At 35.6% G+C, this 22,029-nt stretch overlaps 1 protein-coding gene across 1 annotated transcript; it reads right to left on the bottom strand.

Annotated features, from left to right (window-relative positions):
- Positions 1–6,231: 6,231 nt before the first annotated feature.
- On the bottom strand, positions 6,232–10,077 carry LOC122282966 (VAN3-binding protein). Its single transcript, XM_043095064.1, has 7 exons — positions 9,629–10,077; positions 8,755–9,153; positions 8,053–8,431; positions 7,480–7,656; positions 7,006–7,055; positions 6,856–6,913; positions 6,232–6,649 (listed from the first exon to the last, which is right to left on the bottom strand). The coding sequence occupies exons 2-7, from the start codon at positions 9,016–9,018 to the stop codon at positions 6,414–6,416; spliced, it is 1,164 nt and encodes a 387-aa protein (XP_042950998.1). The 5' UTR covers positions 9,019–9,153; positions 9,629–10,077; the 3' UTR covers positions 6,232–6,413.
- Between the last annotated feature and the right edge of the window lie 11,952 nt (positions 10,078–22,029).

The following is a 22,029-nucleotide window of genomic DNA, read 5'->3' as shown; positions in this document are numbered from 1 at the left end:
GTATCACTTCTAAGATGCTTGAACTCCTATTGGCACCTATTTTCCTCATATTTTTTTGCTTGCCTTTTATACATCCAACACAGATTTTAAAATCTGAAAAATCAAGAATTCTAGTTAACACAAGTCTTTCAATTCTTGCTTTCAAGATATTTCTTAGCTGCTTGTGACACGATACAGATGAATTTTCATTAATTAATCTCCTCTTTGTACCCCAACTATTTATATGCAAAGTTTCGTTTGTCCTTAAGTGAGAGGCATCCTAGTCCAACAAATAAAAATTATCAATCAAAGAGCCAGTACTGATAACATTTGAATTTTGGAAAAGATTGAATTTCTAGTTTCTAAATAAAAAAGAATAATCGGATTTTTCCAAACAAGACACAAAAATTAAATTCTATCTAAATGATGACACATAAAGTCTTATCCAAATCCAAAAAAAAAAAAAACCAGACTTTAATTTTAATCTGTAAACTCCAATTGCCTCACACTTACTTTATTGCCATCTTCCAAGTAAATGAATTTTTTTGCATCACTTGGTTTTTGACACTTTAGGTAACCTTGCATAGTAACACTTATGTGAATAGTAGGTCTAGAATCTATCCACAAAGTGTTAGGTAGCATAATAGCCAAATTAATTTTAGTGCAAATAAAGATAGAAAAATCACCTTTATTTGTAAGCCACTTCTTATATTGGAAAAAATTCTTCTTTACATGACCATCCTTTTTGCAAAAGTAATTGGCAGAAACTTTATCATGTTGTTGTTGCACAATTATTTGTGAAGTTCTAGCATTCACAATTGCCTTGGCTTTATCATTCCACTTTCTTTTCTTGGTGCTCGGATTTCCAAGAGGAAAAATTTTCATATAAGCACTTTCTATCATTTCTTGTATCAATCTTTCTTCCTCTTGCACACAATAAGCAATAATCTCATTTAGATTCCATTTCTACCTTTGAGTGTTATAATTAATTTTGAAAGAACCAAATTGTGTACAAAGAGAAATCAAAACATAAGAATTTCATCAGAAAATTCTAACTTTAGTGCTCTCAATCTAGTAACAAGATTGGACTATTCCATAATAGTTCCATTTTCCATTATATCGCATTGAAACAAGTTTGCTTAGTAGCGTACTTGTCTCTACCTATTTTGATACAACAATTCGATCTGCTATTTGGCTTAGGTACTTCATGGCATTTTCCTCTTCAGACATTGCACCATGAATAGAATCGGGAATAATATGATGCTTCATTATCATAAGACTCAAGCGATAAGAACGGTCCCATTTTTCATAGGTTGTCATCTAATCAACAGAATTCTGATCAATAGACTTGGGAGTCTCATCAACCCGAAGAGCATATTCTAGATTCATACACTCAAGTACAATAGTAATCTGCTCATTCCATTTTGCAAAATTTAATCCATTAAGGACATGAATGTTATTCAAATTGATAGATATTGAATATATATTCACTTTAAGGAAACAAAAGAAACTTACAATAAATAAACATCCCATCAATATTGAAGTAATAATAAACAAATCATAACTTTGGTCATGCAAACTTTAGTAAAATTAAAGAATAAAATCAATCAGAAAAAAGGACAAAATTAAACCCAAAAAATTTATGGTTTTATAAAAGTGGGCCGTATGAGATACTTAATGCATCATTGCAATCAATTCTTTGGATAGTAGCTACAACATGCAAGTGGTCCTTTCCTAATGAGGCTAGTTATCGTGAATAATGCAAAAATGTAAGCTTGGCTAAACAATAACCTTCCTTGGGCAGGCTATCGAATCCAAAAAATTATACAACTTGGCCGAATAATAGCCTTCCTTTGGGCCAACTATTGAATGCATAGGTTAATCTAAAAAATTATGCAATTCACATATAACCACCTTATACTATCTATGACCTGGCAACAATCTTCCTTTGGGCCAATTGTCATTCGCATGGATATAGATGTAACTTGATGCAATTTATTAAACTTTTACATTTTTGGCCAAGGAGAAAAGCTCCATGACAGAGGTCACTTAGGCGATGTATCACTTTAATTTCTCTATGCCACATATATGAATTGCCACAAAATATCTCAAAGAAAAATAATCATACATAAAAATAAAACAATACTAAATAATATATCTATAATAGAGATATTTAAAGAAATAATTTAAATTTTTTTTAAAAAATATTATTATAATAAAAAAATAAATGTTTTATTTTGTCGGATTTGGGTCTGGATCTAGATTTGAGTCAAACTGGACGAGTAAAATTGAATGGGTCAAACTGGCAGTGAATGGGTCAACTGAGTCAAAGTCAACTAATCAAATTGGTAAGGGAGAATCCACTAGGTATAGGCTTGTCAAACCATTTGACCCACATGTTTTAAATACAATAGCCTTATGACTTGGACCCAATACATGGACTAGACCAGCACACACAAACCCAATCCTTACTTAACCGAATTCACCTTATATTTAAGGATTGAACCAACAAAAGCAAGCCCAAGGCTTGTGTTAAAGACCCAAGTCCAATTCACACTAAACCCTATGACCTGAGTTACTGTAACAGAAAGAGGCTGATTGAGTTGAAATATTGTATATTTTATACATTTAGAACCAACATATTTTAATCATTTCATGACATTATTATTGGTTTTAGATGAAAAAACAGTTAATAAGCATAAATCTGAGTTGTGATTTAAATTGGTTAATATTATGACTTACACTTAATTTTATAACCTATGATTTAATTAGGCAATATTTCCTCACATGCACAACATATTTTTTATATTCAATTCCTCTTTTTTATTTATTTTAGGCTTTCAAATATTTCTAGACAGGCATACGATACAGAGTGGGACCACAATAAGCACCGAAAGGGGAAGGCAGCGGTGTGGGCACGCTGGAGACAGTTTTGGAAAAGGACACAGAGAGTTTTTTTTTTTTTTCTTTTCTTGAGGATGTTGGGCATTAGACGAAATGGAAGGAGAGCTGCTCTCTTTATAGCTTTAGCTTTTGGCTGGCTTGTTTTTGTTTGGGGGCTTTTGAGGGGACGTATATGAAAGGAGGACGCTGCATGAACCAAGGTTAAGTTGGAGGGGAAAAGCATGACACAGGACTTCTAGGACAGTTGGGGAAAAACAGAAAAAGATGGAGAGCAGAAAAGGCACAGAAACTTTCATTGAAATTAAAAAGAGACATGCAGATGGGTTATTTTTGGAAGATAGAGAAATGAGGAGTGATTTACGGACAGGGGAAGGATTTTCTTGGGCTTTCTTGGTAAGACTAAAGGCCAGAACATGAAAAGAAAGAGGAGAGAGATTGGAGGCTTCTTTTTTGTTGAGAGCTGGGAGGAGTTTTGATATTACTTTTGGAGAGTTTTTGGGTGGAGAGGAAAAATGGGAGCTTGGAAGAAAAAACAGAGTACGACGGCTGGCTAGTTTTCATAGAGAGTGAGCGGGAGTTTTTTTTATTTTATTTTTTTTGGGCTTTTCAAGGGGGCTTCTTGGCTGCTGTTTTTTATTTTCCTTGGAGAGAAAAACGTGAGGTTGCACTTTAGCAGCGGAAAATCTAGCTTTCAAGGAACTGAGATGGAACCAAAGGCTCAAACGACGGGAAGAGAGGCGGCATTTGAGTTGGAAGCTTGTTGGACAGCTTGGGACAAATGGAGCGGGAAGCTTTTTCATTTAGGGATTTATCTTCACTCCTGCTCTATGGTCTAGATTATGTTTCTAGTGTTACACTTTGTATTTTATTTTAGTTTTTTGATGGAGAATATTTATTTGATTTCCATGGCTCATTTGATAATCATTAGTGACTATTTTTCTTGATCTTAAATGTTAAATCTTCCAATTAAACGTAGGGGTGGGCAGCGGGGGCCCACCCCCCGCTACCCCGCCCCTGTCCGCCACGCCTCCGCATGGGCGGACAGGGTACCTCGCATCGCACATGCCGGGGCGGGTAAGTCCCACATTGCTCAAGTAAGACTCTTGTATGACATTGAAGTTTTATATAAAGTGGCCTAGGATGTCCATGCCATTTGCAATCTTGTGAACAAGTCTCATTCTCTTGTAACTCTTGTGAACAAGTCTAACAAATTTAAAAATTAATAACATAATTTTTATGTTAATAGTTTTTAAATTATTATTATATATATAAATTTTAATTTACAATTTAATTATATAATAATTTGGGTCTAAAAAAATATTTTTTAGACCCAAAAAATTTTTTTTTAGACCCAATTTTTTTTTTAAGCCTAATGGAACGTAGTGTTCCTGAAGTGGGTGGGGGGCGGGGTGGATGGGGTGTTCTTCCCGCCCCCCGACACTGGGGCGGGGGGCCCCGCCCCTGCCTCCCTGGGGCCAGGTGCGGGATGGAATTTCCATCCCCCGGCATATGCGGGGCGGGGTGAGGGTAAGGGGTGCCCCGCACCAGCATATGCAGGTAGCACCCCTAATTAAACAGAATCATTATCCTATTTTAATTGAAGTAAGTCGATCGGAAATAATATTTTAAATTATTAGACGGATTCTCGAAACCTTAGTCGCTCTCTATATCAATTTATTTTATCATTTTAGTTTTATTATGCTACTTTAAAAAATCTTCATCTCAGTAATTTTCTCTTCTATTTGATTTCACGTCTTTTTAGTAATTTATTTTCATTGTTTGATTTTGTTTTCCTTATCATATAAGTCCATCACTGTAGATTTGACCTTATTAGATACTACAACACTTGTATACTTGTAGGTAAAACTGCTCTAAATTTTGGTTCACTAGTTTGAGTCAAAGTTTAAGCCAACAGAGGCCACTGGAGCTGTCGCTATCTCGACAGATCTAGATGAGGGGATGCTGGTGAGGACATTTCCGGCATCCTCCTATGTCTCCGACAGCCCCCTTTTAGTCAAAACCCAAAATAAATAAATAAATAAATAAAAACTTTTGGCCTACGTAAATGACGGTTTTTTATAGATCCGGTAGGCTACACACTGGCAACCACCATAAAATCTCAAGAGAAACTTTCCGGTTACGTCAAAAACTCCAAAAACCAAATCATAAGGAACTTGAGTGGCGAAAACTTCACAAAATACAACAATTGTATTTCACAAGTACAAAGCCTTATTTCTGCACAGATTTGACAAGGAGGCTCTGATACCACTCGTGAGATCTTCTATAAAATCTAAAAACACAAATATCTCTTTTTAAATCTATGTAGAAATCTAAAAAAGATAACGTACTTGTAGCCATTGGAGAGAATAGCGCATCGGTGTGGTCTTCCACGTCCAATATTCACTCTCTAAAAAAAAGAAGACGAATCAAGAGTGGGGATCATGACCTATAAATAATACCCTAAATTTCGATAAATAATACCCTAAATTTCGATTTTGCCCATCATAAAATAATGAAATGACATAGGTCCCTAATGTGTCTCTACACATGAATTGAGCCCGTAGCACTTTATGCTCATGACCTAACCAAAACCATGACTCCTAGATATGTATCAATGGCCCATTTATGTCACTTTCTTGATCACATTTATTTGACCTTACAAACATCATTCAAATCTTATATTTGGCAATTATACAATGTCAGATTCCTAATCTATATATGTCCATTAATTTAAATAATGCTAACAGTCTTTAGTTCTCCCCCAAGACTAAACTTTTTGGGGAAAAAAAAACAAGGCCCAAATTTGACTGATATCAAGAATCCGTCTTAGTCGAACATTTAATTCTACCTGTTCTTGTTTGTATTTCATCCAAAGTTTTACTCTGAAAAAAAAAAAAAAAAAATTATAATGATTATGAAAGTATGCTTGCTTGGCTGTATATTGGCATCCAAAGTTCAGTTTCGACACGCAATTTCCAAAGCCAAACCTCCAGGCTCCAAACCACCTAGTTTCTACATCCAAATGCTTGTTTTAGAAGTTGGAAAGGAGATGCAGCCATAGCAACTAACCGAGAGAGTGAGACTGGATAAGTAGCCGTTTTGGGCACATAAATTTTCAAAAGCTGTACAGATACATTCAATATTAATGTGCTGAGACATTATTTGTTTTGAAAATGAGAAATGATTATATGGAACTCAGGTCTTTTAAAAAAATATAGAGATGATGAGATGTCAACCTCCAATTGGAGATTAAGCAAATAAAAGGGGTAAGATCTGTATGTACATTCAATTATTTATTTAATTTTTTGTATCAAGATTCCAGTCCATTGTATTGTAATTACACATAAATGCTCTCAAAACTCTCAGCTAAAATTTGAATTTTATGATTATTGTTTTGAACCAAACATAAGAGCAGTACATTGCATGTTCCTATATAATCTGTGATGCCAATTTCATCTCTCATGAACTAGGAGTACGGCATTAATAAAGGTATCTGTCCTACTCTTGCACTATATATACACAAAAACATGTCATATACTATTAATACTTAAGAATTCTAGAGAGTGTTCAGTTGCTTCAATGCAACTAACTCGACGAAGAAGATTCTGAATTTCATCCACCCATGTCTGTTTATGGTTCTTGTTCTTGCACTTGAACTCTAGAAGACCTTGTCCGGTTTTGAGGCCAAAATAGACCTCATCAGTAATTTCCCTTTCTTTTCTGTATGGCCAAGCAGCAGTCTCATCACAAACTCCATAAACAACACCTGGTATCAGCAGGGTACATTCAGATGAAAAGGAAACAAAGGGTAGAAATTTATTGTCAAGGGAAATTTCTTTGTGACGAAGTACTGTCTGCTTGTTTAACAGGAAAGAATTGAAAGAGAGTTTTGATGTTGAGAAGAGAATGAAGCAGCTGGTGAGAAGTAGACAACAGCCAAATTAATAAGAGACTTCAAATGTAAATGCTTACATTTATTCTTCTTGGAGAATGCTCCTCCAACATGTTTGCTTTTGAGCTTAATTATGACCTGAAAACAAAGTGATATGAGAAAATGAAGAGACAAGCGGACAAGACAAACAGACAAACTTTCCTTATTTTCCTCTGCATTAAGTTAAGTACCTGAGATTTCTTATTGATGTAAACAGAAACATGCTTCCATCGTAGAACTCCTGTCAAGTCCGATAGAAAGTATTTAAAAATAGCTGCTTAAATTACTAAGAGGGTAAACCCCTGTATATATGGTCAAGCAGTCATTTGGAATCTTAAAGGTGCAAAAGAAAAGAGAAAAGAAATGAAAGATTTGGGAGGAGACACGACATAATCTTATATGACTATGTTGTTTATATATGAAAATGGAAAAAATTGATAATGTAAAAATCTCTCGTATGATCTCTTGGTTATTATATGACTCAAAAGATATAAAAGAATTGACAAACGGTCGAAGAAAGTATAGTTTGAAATTTGAAATTGATGAACTGCACAAATTGCATTACCAAAACTAGAACAAACTCCAGAGATTAGGCATTGTCCAATAGCGTGGGATATGCACTAACTTAATAGTGATGAAGTCCTGAACTTTTGATCCTAGATTACCTTTTTGTGTTACTTGCAATAACTCCCCAACAAAAGGAGGAGTCTGTTCCACCATTCTACTATGAAAACCAGCACTCCAGTCGGTCCCTATCATACCTCTGTCATAGGGACTTATAGATGCATTCTTCTTTGCTTCTTTTGGCAATCTTGCTTTCAGGGCTGCTTCCCCTCGCAAAGCTAATTTTGTAAAGTAAAAGAATTCCATCAACCAATGACCAATGAACTAAACAAATCGCAGGTTGGAGTGCAGAATTAATCCCTAATAGCAAATACATTGCGGCAAATCTAATATTTTGGACTGATTTAACTGTACTTTAATATTTTCCTAGAAGGAACTTGCTAACAAAATAAAGCATGCTTTGATAAACATATTGTCTGACACCTTAATATATTATTTGAAATTATCCAAATGTTTCACTTCTTTCTTGAGATTAATACACAAAGCAACCATTTCAACATCATTTAGTATTTTTGGAAGAGGGAATAGGTTATAAAGCTTTTATAAATAGCTACTCATGAGACTTCTCCAGAAACCCTTTTATTACATCATGGAGATAGACTGAGCAAAAATACCTGTTGCAGCTGCAGCTGTAAGAGTCATTAGATCGCCTGGAGTTTGAACCTCCACTGCGGATCTTACAACAGAAGCCACGCAATCATGACTGGCTCCAGCTAATTCAGCTAATTCAATGCAGTGTGATGCTAAAAGTTCTGTAGCAGATGCCAAAGCCATGCTCATCTTTTTTCCTGAGTCACTGGAGTTCTCTGCTGCAGCTACAGCAGCCAAGGCTGCAGCTAGTCCAGCAACTGAGAGAGTAGAATGCATATGTGCACTTTCTAAGCGTGCCCTATCTTTCTTCTTCACTAAGCTGATGCTGGACTCTTTGTGGTGGAACCATTTTCCAAATGACCCCGTCCTCCGTGCCACAATGGAATTTATTAGCTTGGCTGGCTGCAACAGAACAGCACAACAAAGCACAAGTAATTGATCATTTTACAAAATTAAGAGTTGAGGAGCACTTCCTATGAAACCTTAAATACATATGCCTCTTCTGAATTATATTATCACCAGTTTGAGGGCATAAAATTTTCACATATTCATTCAAGTAGCACCATCCATGGGGAAAACCTTTATCGGTATGTTCACTTTGAAAAGTAACCAATTCCTTTCTGATGAACTGAGTATTTATTTTTAGCCTTAATTCCCATGGCAAATTATGAACCATGAAGAGGGAAGCTGAAACATAAAAAAGTGTTGGGGATGTGTTGGCTTACTAATTCTGGTACAGCAGATGATTCTGGGAAATTGATCTGATTATTGTCTGGGAAAAACTGTTTCTGCTTTTCGGCAAGAGCCTTTGAAACTTCGGAAGCCGAAAGACTCCATGACCTTGACAAGAATTCCATAGGCTCTCGCGGTGTTTGTGGTTGAGGAATCACGGGCAACGATGCTACTACTTTCAGCTCTTGGTCTTCCTCCACATTTTCTAGCCCACGCAAATAGCTACTCCTCCAAGCTGATTGAAAACCACTTTCCATTCTTATTTTTGGATCTCAGACAAAAGTTTCAAATGTTTTGATCAATTGAAAATCCCTTCTTTACTAGCAATCCCTTCCCCTGTGCCGGCTACTAAGACTTTTGTCCTATCAAATTTTTGAAAATTTTGGCTTTCCCTGTGATATCAAATGAATCAAAGCTCAGCATATTGATGATAGAGCCACAGATGCTCAGCACATAACAGAAGAAAGCTGTGGACTTATCAAGCTGAATAATTGCGGATATATTGCTTTCAGAATGAATGAATAAAAACACCACGAAGATATAGTTCACAGGAACCAGAAAGGAAGGCATATTTTGGCTGGCAATTTGAAAGTTCTTTTCATGCTTCTTGAAGCAAAGTTGCTTTGGATTCTGCCTTTGGAAGCAATGTAAAGTGGCCCAAATGATTAAAAAACAAAACCGTCCATGAATAGATAAACAAAAAGTAAATTTTGCAGCATCCAATGATCAAAACTGAAGAAACCAAATTGAGATTTGGCCAAATGGGTTTCCAGAAATTTAACTAGATCGGCCGCCAAGACACATATATCTGAAAAAACCTGAGAAATAGTAAAACGAAGTTAACCAAAAAGGACTCGCTTTACTAACCTTTCATATAAACCTCAAAACCTCTCCAATCAGCAAAGAAACAAGCATATGTCCTCCTTTGCAACAAACTAGGTTATGGAGTCTATATATATAAATATATAAAACCAACAGTCAGACAGAACAGGTTACAAGAACGCATATCGAAATCTAGTGCTTTGAACTCCCACGGATTATTTCATTAAACGAACCAATAAATAAGACACAAAGACAACCCGTAATTCACGAAGCTCGAAAACAATTAATATAAACAAGCTTAATTCCAGGAACAGAAAGAAAGCATAGTCCTGGATAAGTGGGAATGGTTTCCTAGACTCATGCAACGGTTGAAGCAAGCAATATTTGTATAAGGGATAAAAAGATAAAAGTACTTTGGGTTAAGGTACTAAAACCTTAATGGTATATTATTGCTCTAAGAAACTGACAAAGGTTGTCTTTTTTTTCAGGCAATAGCACGCTATGAATATCGGTGGTTGGGTAGTTCGAAAAAGTGCACGCTGGATCATGCACGAACCTTGTCTGGACGGTGGGGACGGTTTTGAGGGTCCATTTCGTTTCAAACCACAGACACTGTAGTACTACAAAAACTAGTATTTAATGAATAATGATTCTATTGAGCCACAGCCCCAAAACCACACATCTCGACTCTCAGGCACCACAACCATGCATGTCTGCCCCATTGTGAGGGTAGCAGATTGTTTTATTATATATATGTCGTTTCAGCTTTTGCTAGCATTATAATAACTAATATTTTGTGGTATGTTTTTCTTAATGTATATTGTGCATTAATAAATATAATACAAGAAAATATTAAAATCATAATTTAAAACACAAAAAGTACTATGAATATGATTATCAATTTATGAAAATATGATTTACAAAAAAAAAACTACAAGTTACAAATAAAGGTTTCCCTCTTTAAGTAAACACTGAGTTCAAGTTTCTTAATTATAAGATGAATGTAGTCACTGATGTATTTAGCTTGATTGAGGTGGAGTGATTGCCCATCTCAGTGTGTACATAAATTCCCAAGAAAATAAGACAAGGACCCGGGGTCCTTGAGCTTCAATTCAGCCTGCAAACTTTGAACGAGATCGTCAATAATGGAGGAATGTGTGCTGGTGATAATAATCTTGTTCACATATAGAAGAATGAAATTGCGAATGGATGATTGATGAGGCATAAAAAGTGATGTGTCAACCATAGATCCAACAAAGCCTTAGTGCATGTGGTCGGTGATATAGCTGTTAGCTAGGTTAAGGGTTATATATAGTTGTTGAGCTTAAATTAATAGATATTATTATTAAAAAAATAAAAATTTATTTACTGTTTTGTAACTATATGTTAAAGTACTATTTTTAAACATATTATATTTGTCTGGAAAAAAAGTAAACAAGTACTTTCTGAAATAGAAATGACATAAAATTAGGTCATTTATTTTTTTAAAGATGGAAGATGCTATCTATAATTAAAATTTTACTTACATAACCATACATGCTTATGTGTTAGGTATTGAAAATGGTAAAAATTTTAAAATTTGAAACTTGAAATTCAATTTAAAATAGAAAATAATGATAAAATGGATTCTCACTCAATCAGATATAATAAGGATAAAGCTGTAATTATTTAAAAATTATATAGTTATTTTCATCCATTGATAGTTTTTTTTAGAAGTATAATTACGTTCCATAATATCCGAAAAAGACGTTTGAGGAAAAGATCAATTTGATGCTTATTCCAAAACGTACATTTTAGCTTTTTATTTTTGTTTTATTTTTATAAATATTAAAAAGTACTTTAATATAAAACAACCAAACAACTTAATTTTTTCTTTGTAGTGTTTTTAAAACTATTTAAATATTTTTAAGACTTTTAACGCAATTACAACTAGGCTCTTAGTGTATTTTTTGGATTGCAGTGAGAAATATAGGTTATAGTTTTAAGGCTTATAGCTTATTATTAACTTAGATAATAAGTTTTACTAATAAAAAATTATTTACTGTTTGGTAACCATATGTTTAAAACACTTTCAAACATGTTATGTTTTTTTAGAAAAAACAAATTTTAAAAAGTGCTTTCTAAGGTAAAAATGAGGATTATTTAAATTTTTAAAAATTATGACCATATCCTTAAAAGTTTGAAAGTTGTAATTTGTATTGGTATTTAAGTCTATTGAAAGTTTTTTTAACATTTAAATTATGTTCTGCATTATTCAAAAAAGCACGTTTGATGCTTTTCCTCAAATGTACTTTTTAACTTATTTGAGATTAAAAGTGTTTTAATATGTAACACCCAAACAACCTAATTTTTTTATTAAAGAGATTTTAAGACTTTTAAGTACTTTTTAAGACTGATACTGCAAATCCTAATAGGCCGTTAGTCAAATAGGACTTAGAGAGACCCTTTGAAACAAAGAGAGGTTATTGAAGCTCATAAAGTGCCTTGTGCAACTCACAAACATAGTTAAGATGAGAGGATCTTTGAGCCTCTCGGTTGCTCCATGAAGGATTCCTTGATAGTTTAGTACCCATGCAAGAAAGCATTAGATATATTAAGTTGCTTAATAGGCCAGATGCAATTGATTGCAAGAACCAAAATTAGTCAAACAGTTGTTGGTTAATTAATCATTGAGCTAAATGTCTCTGTGTCGTCAATAACATCTTGTTGCTCAGAACAATGCAGACTTTAGGATTGCAAATAAACCAAGTCAAGACGAATTCAAATAAGGGTGCTCAAGCTCAATTAATATATTTATTAGTTCGAATTTGAATAAAACTCGAATATTCTTGTTTGAATCGGCTCATTGATCATTAATGTTATTAGAACTAGATTCAAGCTTGACTAAAAATAAATAAACAAGTCAAACTCGAGTAGCCTGAATTTGAACTCAGTTTTATCAAAAGAAAATATGACATTTTGTCTTTTGGTTAATATAAGAAATTTTAATTTTACATAAAATTCTAACCATTTAACTATTCAACTAAATAGTTTTGATTAAAAAATCCTTTTGATGTAAATATTTATAAATTAAATTAACTTATAGTTATAAATTAAAAAAAGTAATACATAATAACGTTGAACCATTTAATATATATATAGCTAGCATAGTAAGTCAAACGTTCTAGTACTCATACACTATATTATTATTAAATATAAATTATGAATATATCCTAGCGTACATTACGATATTATGTATATTACAAGCATATATATGATATAATTAATATATAATTATAATATATAAGTTATTGACGTATATTATACTATAATAATATAATAATATGCAAATATAAGTAATAAATAATAGTTATAAATTAGAATATGTGTTATCATTTATTTAGTATAATGAAAACTATATTGTATATAAGATTAATGATATGATTCCTTAATTAAAAAGAAATACTATCAACTTATGATATATATGATATGTATTATTTATATGATCTATGCTAACCCAGTTAAAGTTAATTTGGCAACTATTCCAAGTGAATGTGCATTCACTCCTTCATTTATAACTATATCAATAGGCTATAATCTATATAACAATTAGAAAATTTATACATGACACTAATGTTATATTATATAACATAGTTTGATATATCATATAAAATAATTTGTATTGCAAACATAAAATAGTTTAATATATCATATAACTTGTAATAAAATATCCACCTAAATATAGATAACTAATTCATAATATATCTTATATAAAAAGAATTATACATAGTATCCATCCTATACACACTTTAGGAACATAATAAGTCTATTAAATAAGGTAACCTATTTAATGAGCTGGGTGCTCGTGTCGTTGGGGCTCGTGATGCCGATTGTCTGTGGAGGGTGTGCTGTCAGAGCTCATGCCGTGCTCGTGGTTTGATTGTTTTGTTGGTTTTTTTGTTTTGTGGGTTGTCTGTTTAATAAGATTTAGTATAGGTATATGCTATTGGACTGTTTATTCATAGTATTTGTCTCCGCATTTTGTCTCTCTGGAGGTTGGAGGGGCCATCCAGTCTCTGATCATACAGAATGTTTACTCTCTCTTTTGAGAGTTTTAGAAGTTTAAGACAATGTCTGCCACTTTGTGTGCGGGGAAGCTCCTGAGCAGTTACGTTAGTTGATCTTATAGTCGGGTTCGCTTGATTTATAAGTCACAGTTGTAACTTCGTTTACTGAATGAATGCAATGAAGTATATTTCCATGAAAAAAAAGGTAACCTATAAATAAGTTAATAATATATAATTAAATATATAAAATATAACTAACATGTAATAAAAATAACATATATATATATCACATGTTAAAAGCCTCAAAACGAGCCCAAACAAGCTAAATCGAACTTATACGAGTTTTGTTCATGATCCTAAATCGAGTTGAGCTGAGTTTTAGATAATTTTTGCTTGCTTAATCTGAATCAATATTATTGTTTACAAACTTCTTATTTATTAAATAAACCAAGTCCAAATCGAGTATATACGCGCTGAACTCGAATTGTTTACAAGTTGTCTTGTTCATTTGTAGCCCCAAATGTAGTCAATACCATCTCTGTGTAATCAATACAAGATGTAGCCTGAGATAAAGAAGAACTTGTCCCAAAAGGTTGGACAATTTAGCCTTAATGAGGAGAAAATGATGTCTTGGTAGGTGATGCCTCAATGGAAGGGGGAAGGTGCAACATTAATGGAATAAACATGCAATGCAACAAGCAAGACATTATGTCTCTATGGGGAAGAAGCTCCTGTAGAGTGTGAAGAGATATTTTTATCATGAGCTGGAAATGGGTTCAAATTGAATACAACATGCCATGAAATATACACCTTATTAGAGGAAGGATCAAGACATATGTAACCCTTGTGATTGGAGTTGTACCCTAGGAAGGTCACTATTTACTCCATTTTTTGTTTAGTGTATGTATGACCTAAGTAGAGAATATTATGCACAACCAACACTTTCAAAGCTAAGTAATTTGATTTTCTTTTGAAGATCATGATAAAAGGAGTAGACTACTAAATTGGTAGTGGAGAAGGCCTCGGCCATGTATTGTTTATACATGACTAAGCTAGTAATGCCAGGCTTGCTTATAACAGGCCTATGGTTTCTTTCAACTACCTATTTATTCAAAGTGATGATTTCAATGAAATCATTTTAGAAGGTTTTGTGTAGCATCCTCTTGTGTCAAATTCAACAAACCGATACCATCAAATTACAAATGAGATGCTCTAACTAATGACAAGTCTTTCAATTTTATTTTTTTTAATTGAGGATGAAAGAGAGTTTGTGAAGTGGTGAGAGGTATATTCACCCCACCCTTTGTTTGCAATTGATTGATTTTGATAGAGAGAAGACTTTCAATTAGACACTTAAAATTTAGCAAACCAATCAAACACATCATATCATTGCTTTAAAAGAAAGAGCCCTAAATATCTTAAAAAACCATCAACAAAAATTGTATAAAAAGTATAACCACTTATTAAAGATAAAAAGATGATACCCATATATCACTATATACAATTTCTAAAGAATAGGTCTGCAGCCTCCCTGCTCAGCTTGGACAGGGTCACCTAATATCATCTTGTTGCCTTACAAAAAGGCCATTCATTCCCATCACATGGGCATACGGATGGAGGGCAAGTATTGGTCAATCCTCCACTTCCTAATGACAAAAGTTCATCAAAAAAATATTTCCTTTGCCATTCCCCCCGCTGCACATTCCAAATCCAAACAACCAACTAAAATAAAATGAAAATCAAATAAAACGTGGAACCAAAATCGATTCAAGGCCATGGTTATCTACTTCGTGATCAGAGAACGACATCACAACCAAAGACCCATGGCACTATGAATCTCTGGTTCATGACCAAAGAAAGACGCCATGTGTCTCTAGTTCACGACTAGAGAATGACATTGTGGGTCTTTGGTTCGCAACTAGAGAATGACGGTGTCGCAACCAAGAGAAGGAACTGGAGAACTTCACGCGACCCATAACATTGGAGAAGAAAAAGTGAGGAGAGAAGGAAGAAGAAAAGAGTAGAGGAAAGGTTTGGAGAAAAAGAAGAGGAAGGAGAAGAAGAAAGAGATGGTGAGAGGGTTAGAAGTTAGAATTAGGATTATATATATATATGGGGCGGGCGGGCGGGCGGATATTCTACTAGCAACTCACCTTTCTTTGGTAATACAAAAACTCAATTTGCCTCACCTACATGGCAAACTGGGTGGATTTTTCACCTCATATTGAGCGGGCCGGGTGGGATGCACAAGCAGGCCAACGGACGGGCCCGTTTCCCAACCCTACTAAAGAACTAGTTGTGACATGCAAAGACTTAGCAAAGGGCATCTATTTGCTCTTTCCAAACTAACAATGAACACAAATTGAACTACAAGACTTGACTCAACATAGTCAGCTAGTGAGAAGAGATGACACTCTACAAAACTTATGAATTGTGGTGGCCAAGCCTTCCATACCAGATACTAGTGAATGTTTGAACTCTAAAGAAGTTCTATATGTTCTCTTATTTTATTCTTAGCAAACTGCTTTAAATTCATAGGATAAAGACCCTTTTTACTAGGCCCCTACAATAGTATCTCCTTGGTCAAGTTGTCCTCACAAAAAAAGCGACAGCAAAATTGTTAGCAACCGCGGCCATGAAATAAATTGTACAACAACAATATTTGTCCATGATAAATATTCTAATTATAATGATCATTATATCTAGAGTTACATTTGAGATGGTTGTGTCTTAAGTATTTCCAACTATACGAAGTTCATCTTAAACCTTGATGACTTTGAAGGAGCTGAATCATTATCACAATTATCACACATGAGATTGTCTTGAAGAAACATAAGCAATGCATAACAATCAAACAAATGACTATACTGTAGATCAATCGAGAGGAGAAGACCGTGCTGTTCGACTATAATGTTGCTCATTATAATGGATGTCTACATTTTGTACTAAAAAATTATATGCACATACGAAGAGTACATTGTGCAGGGTGTTACATACCCATACAGCTTGGTCAAGAGTTGCAGCTTGACCAATAGATTAGCTGCTGAAGCTTGGTCAAGAGTTGTAGTTTCCACTATCCATGCTAGATGTTGGTAAATACTTGCTACTGAAGCATTTCATTGTCAAGATTTGTGGTTGCTTGTCCTCTAGAGCCTCACCTATAAAAGGAGATCATTTCCAGTGCAATGTGCCGTGAGGGAAAAAGCACAAGAATGGCTCAATGAAGAAGAGCTTAAAATAGAAAGAGAGAGAGAGTAAGGGTGAGCTCTAAGAAAAAGAAGAGAGTAGAGTTAAGTTGGGTGGAGTGTGATCCTTCTCCTCTACAATATTTTCTATGTTCTACTATTTAATAGTGAAGCTCTTTCTTTCTGGATGTAGGCAATTGCAAAACAATGTTAAATTGTTGGTGTCAGCGTGTGCATGTGTGTGTCTTGAATTCTGCTGTGCAAGTGTTATATTTCTCTGATATCACATTTGGATCACTGTGATTTTCCCAAACAAGTGGTATCAGAGCGTGTTGGGAAGAGTTGTTTTTTTCTCGAAAAACTCAATTATGTTACGTTGCTCAGTCAAATAATCTGAGCATACCAGACTGTTCATTTCATGAAACCAAGAACAACGATGTAAAATAGAGGCTAAAAAGACATAGCACGCACCTCCATGCGCCGCCTGAAGGTCATCTAGTAACCCCACGCACCAGTGAGGAAGGAGAGCACGAGATCCACATGCCCCTAAATGCACCACAAAGGCTGAAGCGCGTGAAGTACAAGTGCCAATGTGCCCCCATGCGTACTGAAAGTTGAAGGTGCATGAAGTACACACCCATGTGTGCTAGGGTTAGAAGTACGTTAGTTGCATGAGCCTTTGCATTTTCATGTGTCTCACACATTGCACATGCGACTTATTCCTTGTTTTGGGTTTGCAACTCATACCTTGTGTTATTTTGGGCCAATTTTGATGAAACAAGACTCAATCTTGGCAAACTCAGCCATTCTAGACACAATCGTACTATCCATTTTGCACAATTCCACCTCGAAGATCTTGTACTTGCATTTTGAACTTAGAAACAGTCTAAGTCTATATGGAGGATTCAACATCAGGTGCCATGATAAAGCTAACTGCCTCAAACCATAGTCTTTATAGATCTCAAATGAGGGATCTCTTAAATGAAGGATCTTCTGAACTGTAAAGATCTTTCTAACCCTAAGGGATTAAGCCAGATAAAGTTACGGATCAGGTGTAGAAAAAAATGCACAAGAAGACTATCGATCAGATAAACAATGGACCGACCATAGTGTTTTCACCATGTAGCCCAAGAGACAGATGCATATGCCCTATGAAAGAAGTTGGAGGATATGTATCAAGCTAAGACTACTTTAAAAATGTCCTTTTGATGAGACAACTTGTTAACTTGAAGTTAAAGAGCGACACCTTTGTTGCCAAGCATACTAGCAAGTTTCAAAACCTAGTTAACCAGCTCGAGTCAGTCAAGTTAATTCCTCGCGATGAAGAACAAGTTATGCTACTTCTCAGCTCATTATAAGAAATTTGGGAGACACTGGTGGTCTCCCTAAGTAACTCTACTCTAGATGGCAAACTTACCATGACGATGGTCAAGGATGCCCTGTTCAACAAGGAGGCCAGATGGAGGAAATGAGCATGAATCAGTGTCATGCCTTTGTCATTGAGAGTAGAGATAGGCCTTAAGGTAATGGCAAAGGCAGAAGTGGAGGTAGAAATAAAGGGAAGTCTCAGTGACGTGGAAGGTCCAGCGATAGTAGGAACTAGCAGAAGATAAACTTTAAGTGTTACTTTTGTGGAAAATAAGGCCACCTAAGAAAGAACTTCCACAAATTTCAAATAAAGCAAGGTCAAAGCAGCTAGCTGAAGAAAGAAGATGGTGCAGCTATGGTCACTCTTTTGGGAGATGTAGCAGTACTCTCTATCAGTGATGAGATGTGTTTGCATGTTGCAAGCCATGATGTTGAGTGGGTGGCAAACACGACAACACATACCATCCCACTTCCCATAGTGAGTTCTTTACTATGTACAAAGCTAGAGACTTTGATACTATAAAGATGAGAAATGCTAGTTCCTCGAAGATTGTGGGAGTTGGCGATGTGCAGATCAAAACCAACATTGGTTGCACCATGGTGTTGAAGGATGTTCAGTTCCTGACCTTCCCTCAACCTAATTTCTGGGACAACACTTGATTGACAAGGCTATGACAGCTATTTTAGCAAAGGCACTTGGAAGTTGTCACAAGGTGCCATGGTTGTTACCCGAGGACACATTTGTAGTACGTTGTACAAAACCCATGTGAAGATCAATTCTGATAGCCTCAACATAGTGGAAGCTGAGGCATCACCGAATTTGTGGCATAAGAGACGTAGACACATGGATAAGAAAGGGTTGGATACGCTTGCAAAAAAGGCATTCATTAAAGTTGCCAAAGGCATTGTGTTGAACCCTTCTGATTATTGATAGTTTGGAAAACAACATAAAGTCTTATTTAATTCCTCTGCCAAGAGAAGATCAGAGTTGTTGAGTATGGCACATTCTGATGTATGCAGTCCCATGGAAGAAAAACCATTCGGAGGTAACTGATATGTTGTGACATTCATTAATGATGCTTCATGAAAGGTCTAGGTGTATTTTTGAAAACAAAGGACTAGGTATTTGAGCACTTCAAGAGTTTCCACTCCTTGGAAAAAAGAGAGACGAGAAAGAAGTTGAAGTGCTTGCAAAAAGACAATGGAGGAGAGTACATTTCCAGAGAGTTCATTGCATACTATACTGATCATGGTATCCAACATGAGATGATGATCGCACATACCCCACAACACAATGGTGTAGCTAAGAGGATGAATCGGACCATCATAGAAAGAACAAGATGCATGCTTAGTATGGCCAAGTTACCAAAGCCATTTTGGGGTGAAGTTGTTCATACTTCTTGTTACCTGATCAACGTATCACCTTCAGTACTACTGAAATTTGAAGTTCCTGGAAAGGTTTGGTTTGGAAGAGATGTCTCTTATTCTCAGCTAAGAGTGTTTGGGTACAAAGCCTTTGCACACATATCCAAGGATCTGAGACTGAAACTTGAATATAGATATGAAGAATTCAGATACAAGTTATGGGATCCGATGACAAAGAATTGTCAGAAGTAGAGACGTTCTGTTCCTTGAAAACCAGTTGTATATAGACTTTGAAAAATCCACAAAGTCCAATAGTTCTGATGTTGTAGATCCTACACCATTACAGTTTACCACAGATGATGAGAACATTCAGGATCAAGTTCTTGAAATAGAAGAATATGAACAGTGTGATGAGCAGGGAGAGCAAGAACCCTGTCCACCAGAAGCTGGAATACCACTACAAGGGTTAGATGGTGAGGAATCTCTTTTGGTTGATGAAGCTAAACCAAGAAGACTGGAAAGAGGCCACCCATTGATTTCGTCGAGGAGATATTCGAAATCAGACTATATTCTGCTTACTGATGAGGGGGAGCCAGAGAGCTTCTACAAAGTTTAAACTCATGCTAGTAGAAGTCTATGGATGTAGGCTATGCAAGAAGAGATGAGTTCTTTGTAGAAAAATCAGACCTATGAGTTGGTGAAGCTTCTTGAAAGAATGAAAGCACTGAAGAACAAATGGGTGTTCAAGCTGAAGAAAGATGCCCAGGGAAAGCTCGTGAAGCACAAGGTCAGATTAGTTGTCAAAGGGTTCCTACAGAATAAAGGAATCAACTTTGACGAAATCTTTTCACTTGTGGTGAAGATGACCTCAATATGAGTCATACTTGGATTGGTAGCCAGCTTGAATTGGGAACTCGAACGGATTGATGTAAAGACAGCTCCATGGAGATTTGGAGGAGGAAATCTACATGGAATAGCCAAAAGGGTTTGAAGCTCCAGGAAAAATGACTTAGTCTGCAAGCTGAGGAAGAGTCTCTACAGCCTCAAGCAAGTGCCAAGGCAATGGTACAAGAAGTTTGACCCATTCATGATGAGTCATGGTTACAAGAGACTTGCTACAGATCAATATGTTTATGCTTGAAGATTCGCCAATGACAAGTTTGTTATACTCCTTTACTGTTAATCAGTGGTGATGATAAGTCCATGATTAACAAGCTAAAGAAAGAACTATCCAAGTCCTTTGACATGAAGGACTTAGGCCCAGCGCTATAGATTTTGGACCTGAAGATTGTTCGTGTAGGAAAGCCAAAAGGTTGTGGCTATCACAATAAAAATATGTTGAAAGGATAATCAAATATTTAAACATGGGAGATGCCAAGCCAATCAATACTCCACTAGCTATACACTTCAAGTTAAGCAAGAGCTCGTGTCCCTCTTCAAAGAAAGAGATTGAAAAGATGAAAGCAGTCCCCTATTCGCCAGTTGTAAGAAGCTTGATGTACGCAATAGTTTGTATAAGACCAAGCATTGCTCATGCTGTAGGCACGATAAGTAGATTCCTTTCAAATCTAGAAAATGATCATTGGGAAGTGGTCAAGTATATTCTCAAGTACCTAAAGGGTACGTTGAAGTTATGCTTGTGTTTTGGAGGAGCTAAACTAGTTTTGGAGGGCTATATTGATTCAGATATGGCAAGAAACCTAGATAGTAGGAAATATACCTCATGATTTCTTTTCACTTTTGCAGAAGGAGCTATCTCTTGTAGTCCAAACTGCAAAAATGTGTTGCTTTTTCTACAATAGAGGTAGAATACATTGCCGTAGTGGAAGCTGGGAAAGAAATGTTGTGGAAGAAGCGGTTTCTCCATGAACTGGGGGTTAGTCAGGAAGACTACAAGGTACGTCATGACAGTCAAAGTGCTCTAGACTTGAGCAAGAATTCAATGTATCATTTACGCACCAAGCATATTGATATCTACTATCACTGGATACATGAAGAGGTAGAACAACAATTGTTGAAGTTTGTGAAAATCTACACAAAGAGAATCCAGCAGACATGCTGATGAAGGTGGTTATAAGTGAGAATTCCGAGCTATGCAAAGACATAGCAGGGATGGATGCCAACTAGAGGAAATTAGATTGTGTTTTCCTCTAATAGACATGGAGGGGGAGATTGGTTGGGTGTTCCATGCCCATACAACTTGGTTAAGAGGTGCAGCTTAACCAATAGATTAGCTACTGAAGCTTGGTCAAGAGTTGCAGCTTCCACCATCCATGCGAGTTGTTGGTAAATACTTGTTGTTGGAGCATCCCATTGTCAAGATTTGTGGTTGCTTGTCCTCTAAAGCCTCACCTATGAAATGAGATCATTTTCAGTGCAATGTGCCATAAGGGAAAAAGCACAAGAATGGCTCAGTGAAGAAGATCTGAAGAGAGAGAGAGAGAGAGAGAGAGAGAGAGAGAGAGAGAGAGTTGAGTTGAGT

Source organism: Carya illinoinensis, chromosome 11, assembly GCF_018687715.1.
Source record: "Carya illinoinensis cultivar Pawnee chromosome 11, C.illinoinensisPawnee_v1, whole genome shotgun sequence".
Taxonomy (NCBI): Eukaryota; Viridiplantae; Streptophyta; class Magnoliopsida; order Fagales; family Juglandaceae; genus Carya; species Carya illinoinensis.
Note: the sequence above shows the minus strand (reverse complement) of the source record. Positions and strands in the feature narration are given on the sequence as shown.

Excerpts from the sequence above, each read along its gene's own strand:
- LOC122282966 (XM_043095064.1), bottom strand. The coding sequence starts at position 9,018 with ATGGAAAGTGGTTTTCAATCAGCTTGGAGGAGTAGCTATTTGCGTGGG. Across the intron at positions 8,432-8,754 it reads CATCTGCTGTACCAGAATTA|CCAGCCAAGCTAATAAATTC; the intron begins GTAAGCCAACAC and ends GTTCTGTTGCAG. Across the intron at positions 6,914-7,005 it reads ACATCAATAAGAAATCTCAG|GTCATAATTAAGCTCAAAAG; the intron begins GTACTTAACTTA and ends CTTTGTTTTCAG.